This window comes from Carcharodon carcharias, chromosome 20 (assembly GCF_017639515.1).
Source record: "Carcharodon carcharias isolate sCarCar2 chromosome 20, sCarCar2.pri, whole genome shotgun sequence".
Classification (NCBI taxonomy): domain Eukaryota; kingdom Metazoa; phylum Chordata; class Chondrichthyes; order Lamniformes; family Lamnidae; genus Carcharodon; species Carcharodon carcharias.
In genome coordinates, this window is record NC_054486.1 from 87,283,065 (window position 1) to 87,301,340 (window position 18,276).

The window sequence follows — 18,276 nt, forward strand, 5'->3', positions numbered from 1 at the left end:
TGTAGGGGAAGGGGCCCGTGAGTGGGGGTTAGAGAAGGGGGCAAGAGTTCAGATGGAGCGGTCAGTTGTATTGAAACTGGAATCCTTATGGGCAAACTGAGGGTATTGGTGGTGGGAGGGAACAGTCATGGTTAAAGGGGGCAATGGAATGCGTTAGGGTGAAAGGGTGAGGGTGCGTTGATGGTGGGTAAACGGCCGGTTAGGGTTATTGGCAGGGACTCTGAAGTGGATGCAGATCTTGTGGGTGGGCAAGACAATAGTGAGTATCTCGACTGTGACTGGGGTGGGCTCATCGGGGAGGGAGAGTATATCCTAGTCTGCAGTGACTAGGGTCTAAGGGTTATGTGTGTGCCCTTTCAAGGGTGACAGTAGGGAGGGTAAACGTGATGCTGGGAGAATCAATGGTGATGGGGCTGGGAGGTGGAGGGTAAATGTTTGAGCAGCACCATTGCTACTGAAACACTGACCACTACCGTGATGTCCAGCTCACTAAATGCTGAATGGGAGGAGGGTTGTCAGGTGGGCAGAGCTGCAGGTCAGCTCAGCTGGACTACTGAAGGGGAACTCCATCATTTATTCCTGATAAGGGAAAGGTGTTCAAATGGAATAGGCTGTGAAGGGCAAGGGAATAGCGTGCGTGGGAGGCTTCTCGCACATGACTTGCAAGGTCCCTGACAAAGATCGATGTGTCCATGCGCAGGCCCTGGGTTGGCCCCTTGGATTTTGAGGTGTGCACAGTCATTAACGTGAACAAAAGCAATAAAAACCAAGGCACCCTCCGTAAAGTGCAAAAATACATACATTTACAAGTGTGCAGCAACAACCAACAATAATAGTGCATCCGTGCCACCAGAGTGAACTCAGAATTTCTTAATTTTACCTTGCCTACCACTGCATCTAAGTGCTTCCCTGACATTCACAGCAGGGGTGGAGGCAGCCTGCTGATCAGTTTGCCCAGATGGGTTTGGTGGGCGTCCTCTAGAGGCTCAAGGCCTGGAGGGCCTCAGCTTTCTTTGGGTCTCCTGCTCTGGGTCAGGTGCAACCTCAGTGGTCCCAAAGGCTGGAGCTGATGGGGTCATAGACAGAGGGGACTCGAAACTCCTGGACACCCTTGGAGAGTCCTGAGCGGGGGTTCCAGGGGTGTCCCTCTTCCCTTTGGGTGTCCAAGGGCCCTTCCATGACTCCTTGAGGGAAAGGGGTACCTGGAGGGAGGTCGAGGTGCCTGATCCCCTTCTCGCGTAGCCACTGCAAAAGCTCGCCCATGGCTGCTGCGATGGAGTGCAGGTCTGTGTGCACCTCTGACATAAACTGGGTGTTCTGCTGTACCAGGTTCTCCATGGCACCCGCCATCCTCCCCATGGAGACCTCAATGTATACAAATGTTGGTACCACTACATCAGATGAAGGAATGGCAAAATACTCCCGAGTCAGGATGGTGTGTGATTTGGAGGGGAACTTGTAGGTGATGTTGCTCCCAAGTGCTTGCTGTTTTTCTGCCCTTGTCCTTCCAGGTTATAGAGGTCACTGATTTGGTAAGTGCTGTTGAAGAAACCTTGGAGCGTTGCTGGACAGCATCTTGTAGATGGTTCAAATTGCAGCCAATGTGTACTGTTGGTGAAGGGAATGAATGTTTAAAATGGTAAATGGGGTGCCAGTCAAATCGGCTGCTTTGCCCTGAGTGGCATTACTAAAGCTACACTTATAAAGGCAAGTGGAAAGTATTCCATCACGCCCCTGATTTGTGCCTTGTTTAGTATGCAAGCAGTCCATAGCTTCACCAAGTTGCCATCTCATTTTTAAGTATACCTGGTGCTGCTGGGCTAGTGTGCCCCTCTACACTCCTCATTGAACCAGAGTTGGTCCTCTGGTTTGATGGTAATCGTAGAATGAGGGATATGCCTACCACAAGGTTACAGATAGTGGTTAAATACAATTCTGCTGTTGCTGATGACCAGGGCCAGGGAGAGAAATCGTGGGTCCTGGTGCTTCTCCTGTTTCGGGGCCCTTTACCTTCCTCCCCTGTCCCCCCACTTTACCCCTCCCCCTCAATCATACCTGTTATTTTTGTTCCCCTTTCAAGATTCACCAATCAATTTTCTTTAATTTAAGCTCTTCATGCTCAGTCATTGCCTTAATGTGTTTCAAAAGTTTACAGTTTTTCCTCATTCATTATTGAGATGATGCTAGTGTGGCTCAGATTTTGACAAGTGAATATGCTGTAAGAATCTTTATTTCTGACAAGTGCATCTTAGAAACTAATTGGACTGAAAATTCATAGAATAGAAAGAGACAAATTGAAGTTGGGGAGTTTTATTTGAAACAAAATTGAGCTTTCAACATTTGAGAATAATAGAATGACACCAGGATAAATGTTACACATTGAAAAGTGAATCAAGACTCTCTAAAGGAAAACACCTTTTTCTGGCTTTCGTGGCAGCAAATGAATCAAAATTAATTTTTCTTGCGAATTCACTCTCAATGTTTAAAATTGTTAATTCAACTGTCAGCCAGCCAGACAGCATCTGTTCAGAAATCTGTCAACATTTTAGCTATAGATCCTTCCTCAGAGCAGGGAAGGCTTGAGGAAGCATCAAACACAGTTTGTCAACTTTTGTCTTCTCCACAGATGTTGCCTGACGTGCTGAGTTTTCCCTGCATTTTTGTTTCTATATCAAGAGTAATTATTTGTCCTCAAAGCCTGGCTTCAGCTGAGTGAAGAAAAGTGGCAAATAGTCAAAAGTGATTCCAGCAAACATTAAACTAACTTAAATTACCACGAATAGCAAATTGTTATGGAGAAAACCAGAGGTAGCTATGCACTCTGTCTCCGATGCTGAGTACAAGAACATTGAATATCAAAGCCTCAGAGTGTGAATATTTCCTTTTCTATTTTAGTCTACATTGAGGACCTTAATTCTTCCTGTTATGCAATTTGTTTAAAAAAGCACTAAATTAATAATTCAAAATGTGGAATAAATTCAAAGATAATTGATTAAAATCAATTTTTGTTACCAATTATAATTTATGCTAGCAGAAAATATCTAGTTACCACTTCTGGTTGAATTCTCTCCACAGTAGTTAACAACTGATTGTCACTGGATAAGAATGTCTTAACTATTAGTTCTTCACCATTAAATAGTAACATGAGGTAGACCAACCTTAAGCAGCTTTTAGCAAATATAGACCTGAAGCTGAATAACAGCCTCCTGAATCTCAAATTGCACCCTGCAGAAATCTCAGCAGGATTTTGATGTTTGTAAACTTGCTTTTACATTGCACTCAATGTTTCTCACATCATTGACACCTGTGTCCAAAGGTCACTGCCTTATCCTTACTTCATTCCAGCAATTAATTTCCATAACTTTCCCAAGAACATATTATCCTTGCTAGAATGAATTCTCTCACAATAAGATACTACATACAGTCGGCTAACTTTCAATACTCCTTCTTTCTGTTTATAAAGAGGGGTTATTTAAGGGAATGGCTTTCACTTTTCTTTTCAACTGCTTCCTTCAAACACCTTCGCAATGTGCTTTGGATCCTCCATCCTTTAGGGGGCTGGCACCTGCACGGGAGGGTGAGACCGTGGCCAAGGGTGAGCTACATTACCCAAAATGCACCCTGTTAAGGCAACTGGCCACGTGGACTCGAGCTTTTGCTCCAGTACAATCGGATCTTGAGTGCTGGAACTTTGTTCCAGAGCGGAGTACACAGCGAGCGTCCCAGATTCAGAGATTACCACCTGAGATGGAGAGGGGCCATGCTGCTGATAAAGGCAAAGGAGAAAGCCACGAGTTGAGCCCGGTTTCCCCCTAGGTCACGGGCCTCAGTGTTTTGCACCTTCTACACTCCCCTCTCCCAAGCCTTGCTGATGACCCACACCATCTCTTGGATACCCAGTTTTGAGCTGCTAACAGCTGTTTTGAGTCTATCCCATTTAACACAGTTGCAGTGTTACAAAATGTGATGGTGAGCGCCATCAGTTTGTGGAAGGGACTTTGGAGTGGATTTCCTTCAGAGGTGGGTAGCGGGGGTCAGAAAATTTCCTGCCCTGGCCTGCCCTCCTCAGGAGAAAGTGCTAGCAAAGATGAGATTTACATTCTTTTGATTGGGCAGGGTGCTTTTGGCTTTTCTGGTGCCTACGTGGTTGCATGGCGGTCTGTCCAGCTTTATCCTTATTCGACTTTTCTGTAAAAGTTCGCTGCATTTAAGTGACTTGCTAGGCCATTTCAGAGGGCAGTTAAGAGTCAACCACATTGCATTGGGTTTGGAAGTGCATGTAGGGAGACTGGGTAAGGAAGGTGGATTTTCCTCCCTAAAGGGCATTAGTGAAACAGATGGGTATTTACAACAGTCAGGTAGTTTTACAGTCACTATTACTGAGATTAGCTTTTTATTCCAGCTTTATTTAATTAACTGAATTTAAATTGCCTAGCTGCCTTGGTAAGAATTGAACATTTGAACTCATGCCTCTGCATCATTAATCCAAGTCTCTAGATTATTAGTTCAGTAACATAACCACTATGCTACCATATCCCAATAATAATGCAGATGGAATTATATTAGGTTTTTGTCACTGTGATCTATAGTCCTACTGTGTGCACGAGGTTCCCTTAGGTTGCTTAAATGGACCTATTTACTAGTTAATTCTCAGTAATATATCCTTATGTGTTTTAAATTGTGACATAACACAATTAAATACATTAATGCTTTCCCTTAAGACTCTGAGGTGTCACCAGCTTAAACCCTATTGGCTGGATTTTCAGGTCGGTGGACGGGCCCGAGAGCAGCTGGGAAACTGTCCACCGCCCACGATTGGCCCCTGACCGCGATTTCACACTGGCTGGCTGAGGTGAGATTCAGAGATTACCACCTGAGAGCAACCGTAAGGTTGGACGGGCAGCGAGAAATCTCTCTTAATTAATAAACTAATGGCCTTAATAGGCCTCTTAATTGTCTGCGGGCGCACTGCTGACACTCACGTGCACAATATTGCGCAAGTGCACGATGGCGTCGGGACACTTGCCCGATGTTTTTGTGGGCTATTTTACACCTGATCAGGTCAGGCACGTGCCCACTAGGGGGACATAAAATTCTGCCCTATGTACAACAAAAACTGATCCAAAACACACCTGAAAGATCTTTCATACTAATGTTACTTTCAGGGAAATACATGCAGGATTCTATCCAAAGCCCGCATTCCATAATTCTGGTGGACTTTGATGCAACTGAGCGGGGATAATTTTGACTTTGGATGATACTGTTAAAGAGGCAATGTCGATCTGCAATCCATTGCACATCTCTCTGACTGAAACTTGGGGTTGCCTTCTGGTCGGGCACCTTGCGCCTAAAGGAGACCCCCCCCCCGCTGCCCCCCCCCACCCCCCACCCTGCCCCAAAGTTGTTTCCCCACCACCCATTCTCTAGCCAACAAACCTGCCACCCAGCCCCCTTGCCAGGGCCTGTCAGCCTGGCCCCAGCGAAACCCCGGACTTAAGTCTGGGTCTGTGGTGTCTCTTCTTCGGCGACCAACAGTGGCTGAAGAATTGCTGGCCGTCTGATTAGCCGGCAGCTCTTGGAGGCAGGACATCGTTCCTGGGGGCGGAAGTCTCACCCTGAGCCAATTAATAGCCCGACAGCTGTTAAATGGCTGCAGAGCGACCCAGCTAGCCGGAGGTGGGCTCACCTCTGCATAAAATTCCTGCAAGTGTTTACAGTCATTCCACGTGTATATCAAGATGACAGTAATTTGCATCTATGTAGCCTGTTAGCAATGCAAAACATCCCAAGACCCTACATAGATTCTGAGCCAAAGAAGACAAATATACGATGGTCTGAGGGCCCTTAGCTTCTTCCTCGAACAGAGGCCCGAACAATCCCCATCCACCACTACTCTCCTCCGTCTGGCTGACCTTGTTCTCACACTGAACAATTTCTCCTTTAACTCCTCTCGCTTCCTCCAAATAAAAGGTGTGGCTATGGGTACTAGTTCTGTGGAAGGGTCACGAGGACTCGAAACGTCAACTCTTTTCTTCTCCGCCGATGCTGCCAGACCTGCTGAGTTTTTCCAGCTAATTCTGTTTTTGTTTAAGACAAATATACATTTTGACGTGGGCCAGAATTTTACGTCCCGCAGGCAGGCGCTCGGTCGCGAAACGGTGCGAGATGACTTCGGGAGAGGTCCCGGCGTTATTGCGCAAGAGGGCAGACGCTGATGCCACCGTGGGTGCTGGTGAGCGCTTAATTCAGAGGGCAGTTAAGCCCATTATGGAGGTATACGAAAGCGATTTTTCCTGGCCTGTCCACTTTTACGGTTGGCGGACAGACCAATCGGCTAAGTGGCCTTTACGTTTTTGTCAAACTTCAATCCAGGGCGGGATGAAATCTCTGTGGGGAAATGAAATAAAAAAGGAGATACCTGGGGAGTTTTTTTTTAATGAGGCATGCATTCAGATGCTTGATTGTGCTACATGGACATATTTTGCAGCATTTACGTTGTTTCATTTATGTTGTGGAGGTCTGCACCTCCCTGGGGCAGCTGTCTGCCTCCAGGGAGCTCACTGGAAGCGCTCACCAGCACCCACGGGGGCATCAGCGTCTGCCCTCTTCCCACTCCCAACGGCACTGCTGACCCTTTCTCAGCACGTGTTGCACACCGACTGCCCGTTAATTGGGCAGCCAGCCTGAAACCACGGTCGGAGCCAATGATAGTCAGAGGCCCGTTTCCCGTCCACCCCCAGGCCCACCAATCGCGTGTGCCCAATGAGCAAAAAATGCAGGCCATGATTTCACAGTAAAACTTGAATGGACATAATATCATTGCTGCTTAATGAGTTTTCACTCTGAATTTCAGTCTAACCAGGTCATCAGTTAATAAATAAACTGGAATTGAATCTAGAAGTGCTGCCGAAGATACAAGGGTCATTCTAAGGGTGGATCATCCATACCATTGGTGGAGGACATCATGGCGGGCATGGGGGGGGGGCACAATTCAGGATGAGGGGCAGAAATCAGTTTCACACTGGTGTGAAATCACAGCAGGATCATCCGATGGCGTCCGCCAGTGCGGAACGCAAATCCTGCTGGAGTCCGGTAATCGGATGCAAAGGCCCGACCGGAATCTAATAGGGAAGACAAATGGAATGTTGGCCTTTATTTCGAGGGGAAATAGAGTATAAAAATAGGGAAGTCTTGCTAAAACTATACAAGGCACTAGTTAGGCCACACTTAGAAAACTGTGAACAATTTTGGTCCCCTTATCTAAGGAAAGATACACGGGCATTGGAGGCAGCCCAGCAAAGGTTCACCACGTTGCACCTGGTTATGGAGGGATTTTCTATGAGGAGAGGTTGAGTAGGTTGTTCCTGTACTCATTGGAGTTTAGAAGAATGAGAGGCGACCTTATTGAAACATGTAGGGCAGAACTTTCTGCTTGTCGGGCGGGTGGTGCGGGAGTGGGCACAGGCAGGCACGGACCTGATCACTGCCTACGATTGGGTCTGTGCCACCATTTTACGCGAGTGGGCCAATTAAGGCCTGCCAGGCGTGAACCGCGGCTCGTGAGGACAGCGGGAGTGGGCGGGTGGCTGTGGGACTGCAGTGACGACCGGGTCCAATGGCGACCCTGCAGCCTGTTTTAAAAAAGCTGCTGCAGCCTTTCCCAGGCTGTGAATCACGGCCAGTGGAAGGGCTCCCCAGAGCGCTACTGGTGAGCAGACCAGGCAGGAGGGTAGGGCAGGGGGTGGGCACTGTGCCCCTCGTTTTTCAGATGATTGCCTTGCTGCCCTCCCCGAGGAGGTGGCAGCACAGCGGGAGGTCCTCGTACCCCAGGACAGGAGGAAGAGGCCCCCCCCCCCACATGACCAAACGTGCCTGGGAGGAGGTGGCGGAGATGGTGAGCTCCCACGACGTGGTGCAGCGCGCCTGGTCACAAGCACTTCAACAACCTGTTGCACTCAGGAGGGGTGAGTACCATGTTGGCATTGGTCACTTAACCCAGCAGGTAGGCTTTTCCCCCCGGCGCCACCCACCCACCCCCCTCCCACCCCCACCCCACCAAACCCCCACCCCCCCAAGTCTGAGTGTAGTGACTGCATTGAATTAGTGACAGCATGTGTCCTTCATTGGGTGGGCCAGCAGATATTGCCCATGTCGAGGTCACCCAGAGAGGGTGGTGATGAGATGGGTTCTGCACCCGCAGCATGTGGCACGCTGAGACCCTCATTACTGTTTTGGGGGCAACCTGGAGGAGCTGCACCCAGGCGCAGTGCTGGAACTCCAGGACATGTCAAAGTCAGGGTGATGACATGCTGGGAGGGGAGCTTCAAGATGGCGTGGCACTGATCGATCTGCTGCTCTCTGCGCTCCACATGCTTGTGCCTCCTTGGTATGGAAAGTTAGACTGTGCGGTGCCTAATGTGATGCAGGCAGCATTTGGCCAAGGGGGATGTGGGCCGAACAGGCCTAGCATCTTTGTGTGAGCGTTCGGCAGCAGTGGGTTGAGGAAGCACTGGAGCCCTGCAATGTCCCACTCTGGTTGGGGTGGGCCGTCCGTGAAGGGAGTCCAAGTACAAGTAGCACTAATCAATGCTTTTCTCTCCTTTTCAGGAGAAGAATGCACATAATGCCACCGAGCGGGTGAGGACTGGCTGAGGGCCGGCCCAGTTGACATTTCTCAGCTGCTTCGAGTAGGAGGCCCCAGATTTGGAGAGGTGCCATGCGCCCAGGTCCACCGATTCTGGTGAGGATGGGGTGCCATAGGCAGGTATGTGTGCCCAGCAGTGAAGTCACCATTGTTCTCCCAACAGCCATGGCAGTGCTGACTGTTCAGTGATTGAAGTTTACAACATGGCTTGGCCATTGCTTATGGAAGGATGAGCGCAAAACGATCCAGGGCTAGCTGAAGGTTCATTGGATTAAAGCCTCCTGGTGTCCCTGCCACCCTGGAGTATGCCCGGGTCAGCGCCCACCCACTCAGCATTTCCCTGTGTGTGCTCATCCTCGGACTCACTGCTGGACTCATCGTGTGCAGCCACAGCCTACTGTGTCAACGTCTTCCTCATCCACTGCATCCCCCCTTTCCAGTGCAAGATTGTGCAGGGGCGCAGCATGTAACCACTATCAGAGAGACACTATCTGAGGGGTACTGGAGTGAACCCCCTGAGCAGTCCAGGCATCAGAAGCGCATCTAGGGAAGACCGATGGTTCTCTCCACCACAGCCCTCGTGGAGGTGTGGCTCCTATTGTACCGCGGCTCAGCTTCTGTTCTTGGACGGCAGAGAGGTGTCATGATAGCCCTTGTCACCCAGCAGCCATCCATCCAGCCAGGCTGGAGCACTGAAGAGCCCCAGCACCTGGGAGTGTCTGAGGATGTAGGTGTTGTGGGAACTGCCTGGGTACCTTGCACAAACTTGTAGAATCAGCATCCTGTGGTCACACACTATCTGCACGTTCATGGAGTGGAAGCCCTTCCTGTTGACGAAGGCACCGGGCTCACCTGCTGGCGCCTTGATGGCCACATGTGTACAGTCTATAGCACCCAGGATGTGGGGGAAGCCAGCAATGGCTGCGAAGCCTCTGGCTCATTGTGTCTGGCTTGCCTGGTCCCAAAGGTTTTGGATGAAGGTCAATGCACACCTGAACAGAGCATTTGTAACTTACTTGACACAAGTGTGGACAGCTGATTGGGAGAAACCACAAAGATCACCCACCGAGCCCTGGAGGGAGCCAGAAGCATAGAAATTGAGGGCAGCTGTGACCCTTAGAGTCACTGGCATGGGGTGTCCACCCACACAGTTCATAGAGATCTCAGGCCCAATCTTCTGACAGATATAGTTGACTGTCTCCCTTGAGAGACGGAGCCTCCTTCAGCACTGCACCTCAGACATATTGAGGTAGCTGCTTCGCCGCCTGTATACACTGGCAACAGGATAATGGCGTCTTCTGCGGCCCCTTCCGCCTTGGACTACCTCTTGGCCCTGCACCCTTTGTGCCTGCGCCTGTCCTCCCAAAGGCTGAATGTGCACTCCCGGCCTCCTCCCCCTTCTTGCCCTCCCTCCTCAGAGGAGGTGCCTCCAGTGGATAGTTCAACTCCCATTCCCAGTCTATGGGAAGGCTACCTGCAGGCCCAAGAAAGATTCTTCACTGTATAGTGCTGACCTGAAGGTTGAGAGTCCAGTCCAAGCAGCTGGTATGCCTTTTGAAGTATTGCAGATCACACAGGCAAGTATCAGTAACTTTGAGAAATCAATATTTGACAGAGCACACTCACAACCTCACTGAGTCCTCTTATACCAGCCGTGGATGAGGTTTATATAAATGTATCTTACCTCCCTGCCCATCGCGCCTGTGCGCCAACTTGAAGATCGCATAGGCGGCAAAAAATTGCTGTTGATTGGCACCTCAAGGGCCTTAAGTGGCTCGTTAATTAATGGCGGGCACACATTGGATATCACCGCACGGCCCACCCAACGAAATATTGCGATGGCACATGGTAACGTCGGGATGCTCGCCCAATGTCACCACGTATCATTTTATGCGTCAGTGTGCGAGTCCTGTCGCCGGACGCTAATGGAAAAATTCTGGCCATAAGATTCTTAGGGGGCTTGACAGGGTAGATTCTGAGAGGTTGTTTCCCCTTGTGGGAGGGCCTAATCTCACAGTAAGGGGGCGTCCATTTGAAACAGTGATGAGGAGGAATTTCTTCTCTCACAGAGTAGTAAACCTATGGAATTCTTTACCATAGAGGGCTGTAGAAGCTGGGTCGTTAGGTATATTCAAGGCTGAGATGGACAGATTTTTAATCAGTAATGGAATCGAGGGTTATGGGGAAAAGGCAGGAAAGTGGAGTTGAGGATTATCAGATCAGCCACGATCTCATTGAATAGTGGAGCAGACTCGATGGGCTGAATGGCCTACTTCTGCGCCTACGTTTTATGGTCTGAGGGTGTCAGTAACATGGCAGAACTCCCTGTGAACCAAAGTAGAGATAATTCCTTCACACCTTCCTCTCCCTCCCAGAACCATGTCCCCCTTGTCCTCACTTATCACCCCACCAGCCTCCGCATTCAAAGGATCATCCTCTGCCATTTCTGACAACTCCAGCATGATGCCACTACCAAACACATCTTCCCTTCACTCCCCTGGCGGCAATCTGCAGGGATTGTTCCCTCTGGGACACCCTGGTCCACTCCTCCATCACCCCCTACACCTCAACGTCCTCCCATGGCACCTTCCCATGCAACCACAGAAGGTGCAACACCTGCCCCTTTACTTCCCTCCTCCTCATGTTCCAAGGGCCCAAACACTCCTTTCAATTGAAGCAGCACTTCACTTGCACTTCCCTCAATTTAGCCTACTGCATTCGCTGCTCCCAATGTGGTTTCCTCTACATTGGAGAGACCAAACGCAAACTGGGTGACTGCTTTGCGGAACACCCAGGTCTGTCTGCAAGCATAACCCAGACCTCCCTGTCGCTTGCCATTTCAACACTCCACCCTGCTCTCATGCCCACATGTCCGTCCTTGGCCTGCTGCAATGTTCCAGTGAAGCTCAATGCAAACTGGAGGAACAGCACCTCATTTTCCGACTAGGCACTTTACAGCTTGTCGGACTTAACATTGAGTTCAACAGCTTCAGATCATGAACTCTCTCCTCCATCCTCACCCCCTTTCCAATCCCCCTTTTTCCAATGATTTATAATTTTTTAAATATATTTTTCCTTTCCCACCTATTTCCATTATTTTTAAATGTATTTCCATCCATTGTTTCATCTCCACCTTTTAGCCTCCACCTTCCCCCCACCCCACCCCCACTAGGGCTATCTGTCACTTGTTCGTCCTGCTTTCTACCCTTAATGTCACCATTAGCACATTCCTTAGCTAATATCACCACCGCTTTGTCCTTTTTTCTATGACATCTTTGGCAATCTCTTCTTTGCCTCCACCAATCACTGACCATCTTATCCAGCTCTACCAGCTTATATTTCACCTCATTTCTATATTTCCTCAGTTCTGTTGAAGTCATACAGACTCGAAACGTTAACTGTGTTCCTCTCCGCAGATGCTGTCAGACCTGCTGAGTTTTTCCAGCTATTTTTATTTTTGTTAGAGATAATTAATGCATGGCAGCAGAGTCAAAAGCAGGAGAGAGAGCACTAACAGTTGCTTTGAGAGGGGGATGATGTAGTGCAGGATTCTGATGGTAGGTGTTCACGGCCGACCTCACTGTGGACACAGGCAAGGTCCACATCCTCAACAGTCAGCGCTATGGCACGCTCCTTAAAGTGTGTGAGGGGCATAATGTGGGCCACTCCACTCCTGGTCTGGGACATTTCCCTGCCGCTGTGAGACAGCTTCTCCTGCATGAAAACAGATGGAGAGAGTATGAGCAGGATGCATGGCACTGCATGGAATGTTTGTGTGGTGAGCAAAGCCATAGATGGGATGAAGATGCAAGATCGAGAGGATCTGAGCCTGATGGAGATGTGAAGGTGTGTGTGAGAGTTAGTGGTGTTGTTCCTTGAGTTGTGAGATCCCTGTGGACGTGTGATAGGTTTGTGAGCGTGTGAGTTGAGGGTGATGAGGTTGGTGACTTACCCTGGCGGAACGGATGAGACCATTCATCCTCTTCCTACACTGGATGGCTGACTTCCTCGCTGCTCCGGTGGCACTGAACACTGCTGTCACCGGATTGGTGACTCTAATGGACCTCCTGCGGCCAGAGTGATGGTAGAGAACATCATGGTGGCCTTTCACTGTATCCAACAGGCCCAGAGAGATGGGGTGCCTGTTTGAGGGCTGCCGTCTTCTTTGCTTTCGCCTGGAGCAGTCCTGGTCTGTAGACATAACGTAAGCTGCGCTCTGGTGCTCTTTAAACATGGTGCCCGGAGTGAGGAACCACTGAGGTCATGGCAAATCTGAGCCCGCCCACCAAGATTATTAATGAGGCGGGTCCCGCTGGGGATGGGACAATACCCACCGTTGCAGCCAGCAGATAAAATGTCTTTTTTCACACCCGCTACCACACTTTGTGCAAGTCTGGGACGATTCCGCCCTAAATCAAATGAAATGCCCTCAGGAGACACAGTGTCCATTTCAGCAGTTTGTACTAAGGTTGATTGGAAGGATAGCAAAATGAAGGGAAAGAACTTAAAATGGAAGAACATAGGACACCACATTTAAATATAACCTTATACAAACTTTTCTGCCCGAGAGGCTGGCAAGATAGCTGAGGATTTAGAGAGCCACATCAAGACATATGAAAGCTAAGTGCATGCTCCTGTCAGCTCACTTTGCCTCCCCCCAGGGAAAGCGTGGGTGTGTTTAAGTGATGTTCCATCTATTTGTTTCTAATATGCAGGTGAGAATCTGAACCAAGAACTCATATTCAGAAAATTGCCCCATTACAAGCACTGTACAAAATGAATATCATTTTTACTTTTTCTTATCCAGAAAAAGCATTTGAAGGTGATATATGGTGCAGCTTCATTGTGATGCAATATAACTTTTATTTTAATTTTTCTATGCAATGGCGGTAAGAATATTAAATTCTGATTTCGCACAGCTCTTGACACAACTAGTCATTTGGTTTAAAAGCTCATTTTTCAACGTACCTTAATTCGAAATCGAGAAGTCTTTGCTGGTGGCTGCAATCTGGCTGTTTATATAGAGAGAGCCATCAAACCGATCACTGAAATCCTAGCGAGCACCTCAATGACAGACTGTCAATAATAGCCACATCCTTTGTAGGGCTGACAGCAAACTGCACATGACAACAGGGTAGTTACAAGAGAATTCATTTCTCAGTGCAAAATTAAAGTAAATGATCAAAACCAGTACCAACAATGAAAGTGCAATGAATTAATTGACACTTGTTTTATGGAAATACAAATCGCCCCTCTAAGTGGTTGTAATATGTATAGAATGCAAATGGCTCTATCAGTAATGCAGATGCAGCATGTTAATATTCTCATCAGAGCGAGACAAGGTTTTAAATTTCGCATAGGGCAGAAAAGGCAGTGTTGCCAATAATTTGGACAGATTTTATTAAAGAATTTCAGGTCATTGAATCATACAAATGTGGCTGTAAAGTAAAAGTGATGTATGAAAATTGGTTGTATGGTCACAAATTCTGAACTAGCAACTCTGGTGCTAAGAACGTGGTATATCTTATCAAATATCCAGGATTTTCTCTCTAGATTTTGTTTCCTGCCTCGGCCTTCCATTTATTTAAATACACTTTGGGACATTTTACTACATTAATGCCCTGATGTAAATGCAAGTTGTTGCTGTGAATATAAGATGCAATCTGTCCATAAGCACACAGAGTCAGTTCCTGATTTTGGCACAGCCATTTAGAAAGCTATCACACTTTGGGAAATGTTTCACTGCAAGGTGGAGGGATAAGGACAAATGGAAGAGAAGTCAACCAGCACTTCTGTCTCGCCTGTCTCAGTGGGTAGTTTCAGAGTGGGATCGACAGTTCTAGAAGCAGAATATCTGCTAATCCTCAAAGAGTAATGAGCCGCATGGTGGAAGGAGTTAAATCAATCAAAACAGGAATAAATGTAGATTAAATTTAAAGTTAATACCTATATTATCTGACTAAAGGAGCTTGTGCTTTCTAACAGCAATGAAACTCACAGTAGTGACTTGAGCTCATACATTATCAAACAGTGCTCAAATATTGTACACAAGTAGTGGGCCAGATCATATGAAGCCTCTATCTCAGAGTGGAGGCATACAGACGAGGAACTGCTGCAGAGCCAGTTTTGTCCCCAGGGTGCATCTCACCTAGTTTCATAATGAAGAAGTGACATAACTCATTATATTAACGATTGTTAGTCAGCACTGTTTGGGTTTGAACCAGTGACCACAATACCATGAAACGAATCTCGAAAGTCACAGCCTGATCATTGCTATTTATGAGATTTAATTTTCAATTCATATGTTAATTCTGTGACAAGAAAAATAGGCGCAAGGTTAGTAAAATTATTTAATTGCTGTCTTTCCTTGCAGTTTATCTATGATGAGAAAATTGAATGGTAAGTAGCATAAATCAATAATAATCATCAAAAATTTATCATTTGTTAGTGTAGACTTAAATTATTGGCAAGTGACCGCAATTAAACTATGTTACCTGGAGAACATTGTATTTTCACACCATAATCAAAATATATAATTGTTACAACCCCAGCTGCTGCTGATACTGGACATGTCAGGTCCCAATTGAAACCTGGCTTGATAGATCCTAACTTTTTTTTTTAGAAACCGTGCAGGAAAGTTACTGAACAAATTTACAGGAGTCTGCTGATGAATATTTTAATACAAGGAATAAAATATTTATTAAAATAAGAAAAGTAAACTATATTACACCAGGCAAGAAGGTTTGAAAGATCTCAATACAAACACAAGAAGGCAATTCAAATTTTATGCTGGTGGGATTTTACAATCCTGCCGAAGTCAATGGACTTTTGAATGGCTCACTGCATTTTACGGTCCCACCCCACTATGGCAGGGCCATAAAATTCCGCACACTATTCCTTTACCCCAGTAATATCTTTACAGACACATAAGCTAGTGGAGAGTTACCACTAGCTTGACACAAAGACTTCTCGCTTGGGACTGGTACAGTTGCAAACGGTTTTCTTCTGGTGAATTCCTGAACATTCATTTGATGCTTCTCATCCAATTTGTATCTCTTCCTGAGACACCCAAAACTGCACTCTAAACTTACTGTTTCTTCTACTGCAGAGCCAACAAATAAGTTCCCTAAACTCAGTCTTCTGGTAGCATCTGATCACTTATACTGGGTCCTATAACTGATTATTCAGCTATCTACTGTCCCACTAGCTTTATAGTTTTTCCTCTCAGTTTAAATCCCTGCCTTCACTCTCTGAGACACATTGAACACCTCCACTCTCAAATTCTGTCTTTTCTGTGTCTGTGTCACTGGATCATGGTCGCTAGGCAACAGTAATATTTTTCCTACTTGTTTTCCATAATTACTGCACTTTCAATCACCTTTAACCCATTTATTTAACTTCAGGAGTTGTGAGACCTCATTAAAAATGTATACATACAAACAAACCCAAAACACCTGAAACCAATTTATCATAAATAAGTCTATCCAGACTCCCAGGCACCAAGGTTCATAAACAAAACCTAAAAGAAACTGAAACCATTTTTACCTTTCTTAACACACAAATATATAAATTCAACTTAAAATTATACATTGTTCGTAGTATAAAATATTACTGATAATCTGTAAATGTGGCTTTGAAGTTTTCTATTCTAGACAACATTCAATATAGCATTAAGATACATATATTGTTTTGCCACTAAAGTTTAGTTGTCTCTTTGTTAAGTAATGTATGCAAATTATATGGTGGCTTGTAATTCCAGTGCACTGTGCAAAGGAGCAATAGAACATGAGTGTTGGAGCCAGCATGGTAAGCCTTGATCCTTTGGCGGACAAAGTAGGCTTAGTGCCAAGCAATGGTCAGATGTTTTTCCACGGAGACTTTATGGTGAATCACTCCAGGTACTCTGAGGCAGCTCTTAGCATCTGGTTACAGAGCAACACTTGACAGAAAGCTTGAATACGTCTGACTGCTTCCTTTTCTGTTAAAGTTTTCTGAACACTTTGTGCCGCCATTGATTTCAATCCTCAGCCGCAGATTGCTGATTTTCATAAAGCAAGAAGAGGCCAGCAGTGTAACTACAAAATCAACCTGTCCTTAAAATTGACTATTCCATGGAAAGGTTGAGTGTCTTCCAATGAGCATCTCCAGGAGGATGTTTTAACTGGTGCATTCACTTAAATGCAACCTGTAAATTGCTGACAACTGGGCTGTTACGGGTTTAAATGTATTGTTCATGCTCTATCTATAAACCAGTGACACTCTATTTATCTCTTTGAGGTGGGAAGGCCTTTTCCTGATCCTAATGTACGCAGGCTATATACTTGTGATGAAGTAAGTTTTCTATTTATTTGCTTTAGATTCTTGCTGATAAATTTGCAAAATGCAATGATGCTGGAGGTGAATTTGTCTAACTTCAATATTTTTGATTTATATCTGAAATGAAAAGTTTGAATTTTAATATATTTTCAATTATATAATGCCACTTTTCTTTTAGGAATGTGTTTCCAATCATGTCCTTTATAACTCAGGTAGCCTTCCACGCTCTCTTTATCAAGTTGGGAATTCATAACCATAAGTCATTAAACATAGCAACCCAAGTTAACAAGGCAATAAACAGGACAAATTATTGGAGTTAATTTCTAAAGAATATGTTTTATTCATCGTGGGATATGAGTGTCGCTGGCAAGGCCAGCACATAATACCCATTGTCAGTTGCCCTTGAAAAGGTGTTGGTTAGCAACTTCTTGTTTTATTGCCCACGGTGCTGTTCCAGGATTTTGACCCAGTGACACTGAAGGATCAGTGACATCATTCCAAGTCACGGTAGTGTGTGACTTGGAGGGAAACTTGCAGGTGGTGATGTTCCCACGCATCTGCTGCCCTTGTCCTTCTAGGTGGTCGAGGTCGATGGTTGGCAAGTTGCTGTACTGCACTTGTAGATAGTGCACACTGTTGAACCTGCACACTGGTGATAGAGGGAGTGAATGTTTAAGGTGGTGAAAGGGGGCTGGATAGTGTTGAGCTTCTTGAGTGTTGTTGGAACTGTGCTCATCCAGGTAAGTGGAGAGTATTCCATCACAACCCTAAATTGTGTCTTGTAGGTGGTGGACAGGCTTTTAGGAGTCAGAATTCCCCGCCTCTGACCTGCTCTTTTAGCCATAGCATTTATATGGCTGGTCCAGTTAACTTTCTGGTCAATGGTAACATGCAGAATGTTAGTTGCAGGGAATTCAGTGATGCTATTGCCATTGAATATCATGGGGAGATGGCTCTGGAGGTGGAGCATTCAGCGGCGGAATAACATTGCTCTGGGGGTTCGGAAGAAACTTGGACCTGGTTGGGCGGGGTGGGGGCGAGGGAAGGGTGGGTGGTGAGGGAGAGAATTGCTCCAGGAGGTGGGGAGAGAAAATTGCTGCAATCTGGGTGAGTTGGTATGGGGAGGATGCAGGGTTGTGCTGCACTAGCTATAGGTTCTGAAGACAAACATAAGACTAGCTTATTAAAACATATGTTAAAACAGAGTGTGCTTTCTGTAAAGTTAGCTCAGTTTTAGTCTGTTTGAAGCTAACGAAATTAAGAATTATGGAAAATAAACTCCATAGTCGTTTTTGGAGTCTGAATGCTAAAGGTAA

General features: G+C 46.4%; 1 protein-coding gene across 1 annotated transcript in view; it reads left to right on the forward strand.

Moving 5' to 3' along the window:
- Positions 1–18,276, forward strand: part of LOC121292357 (sodium/potassium/calcium exchanger 4-like) — a 283,353-nt gene that overhangs the window by 224,025 nt on the left and 41,052 nt on the right. Inside the window, exons 8-9 of the mRNA XM_041214208.1 lie at positions 15,018–15,043; positions 16,922–16,975. Of these exons, the coding sequence (XP_041070142.1) occupies positions 15,018–15,043; positions 16,922–16,975 (80 nt within the window). The remainder of the gene's footprint in view (positions 1–15,017; positions 15,044–16,921; positions 16,976–18,276) is intronic.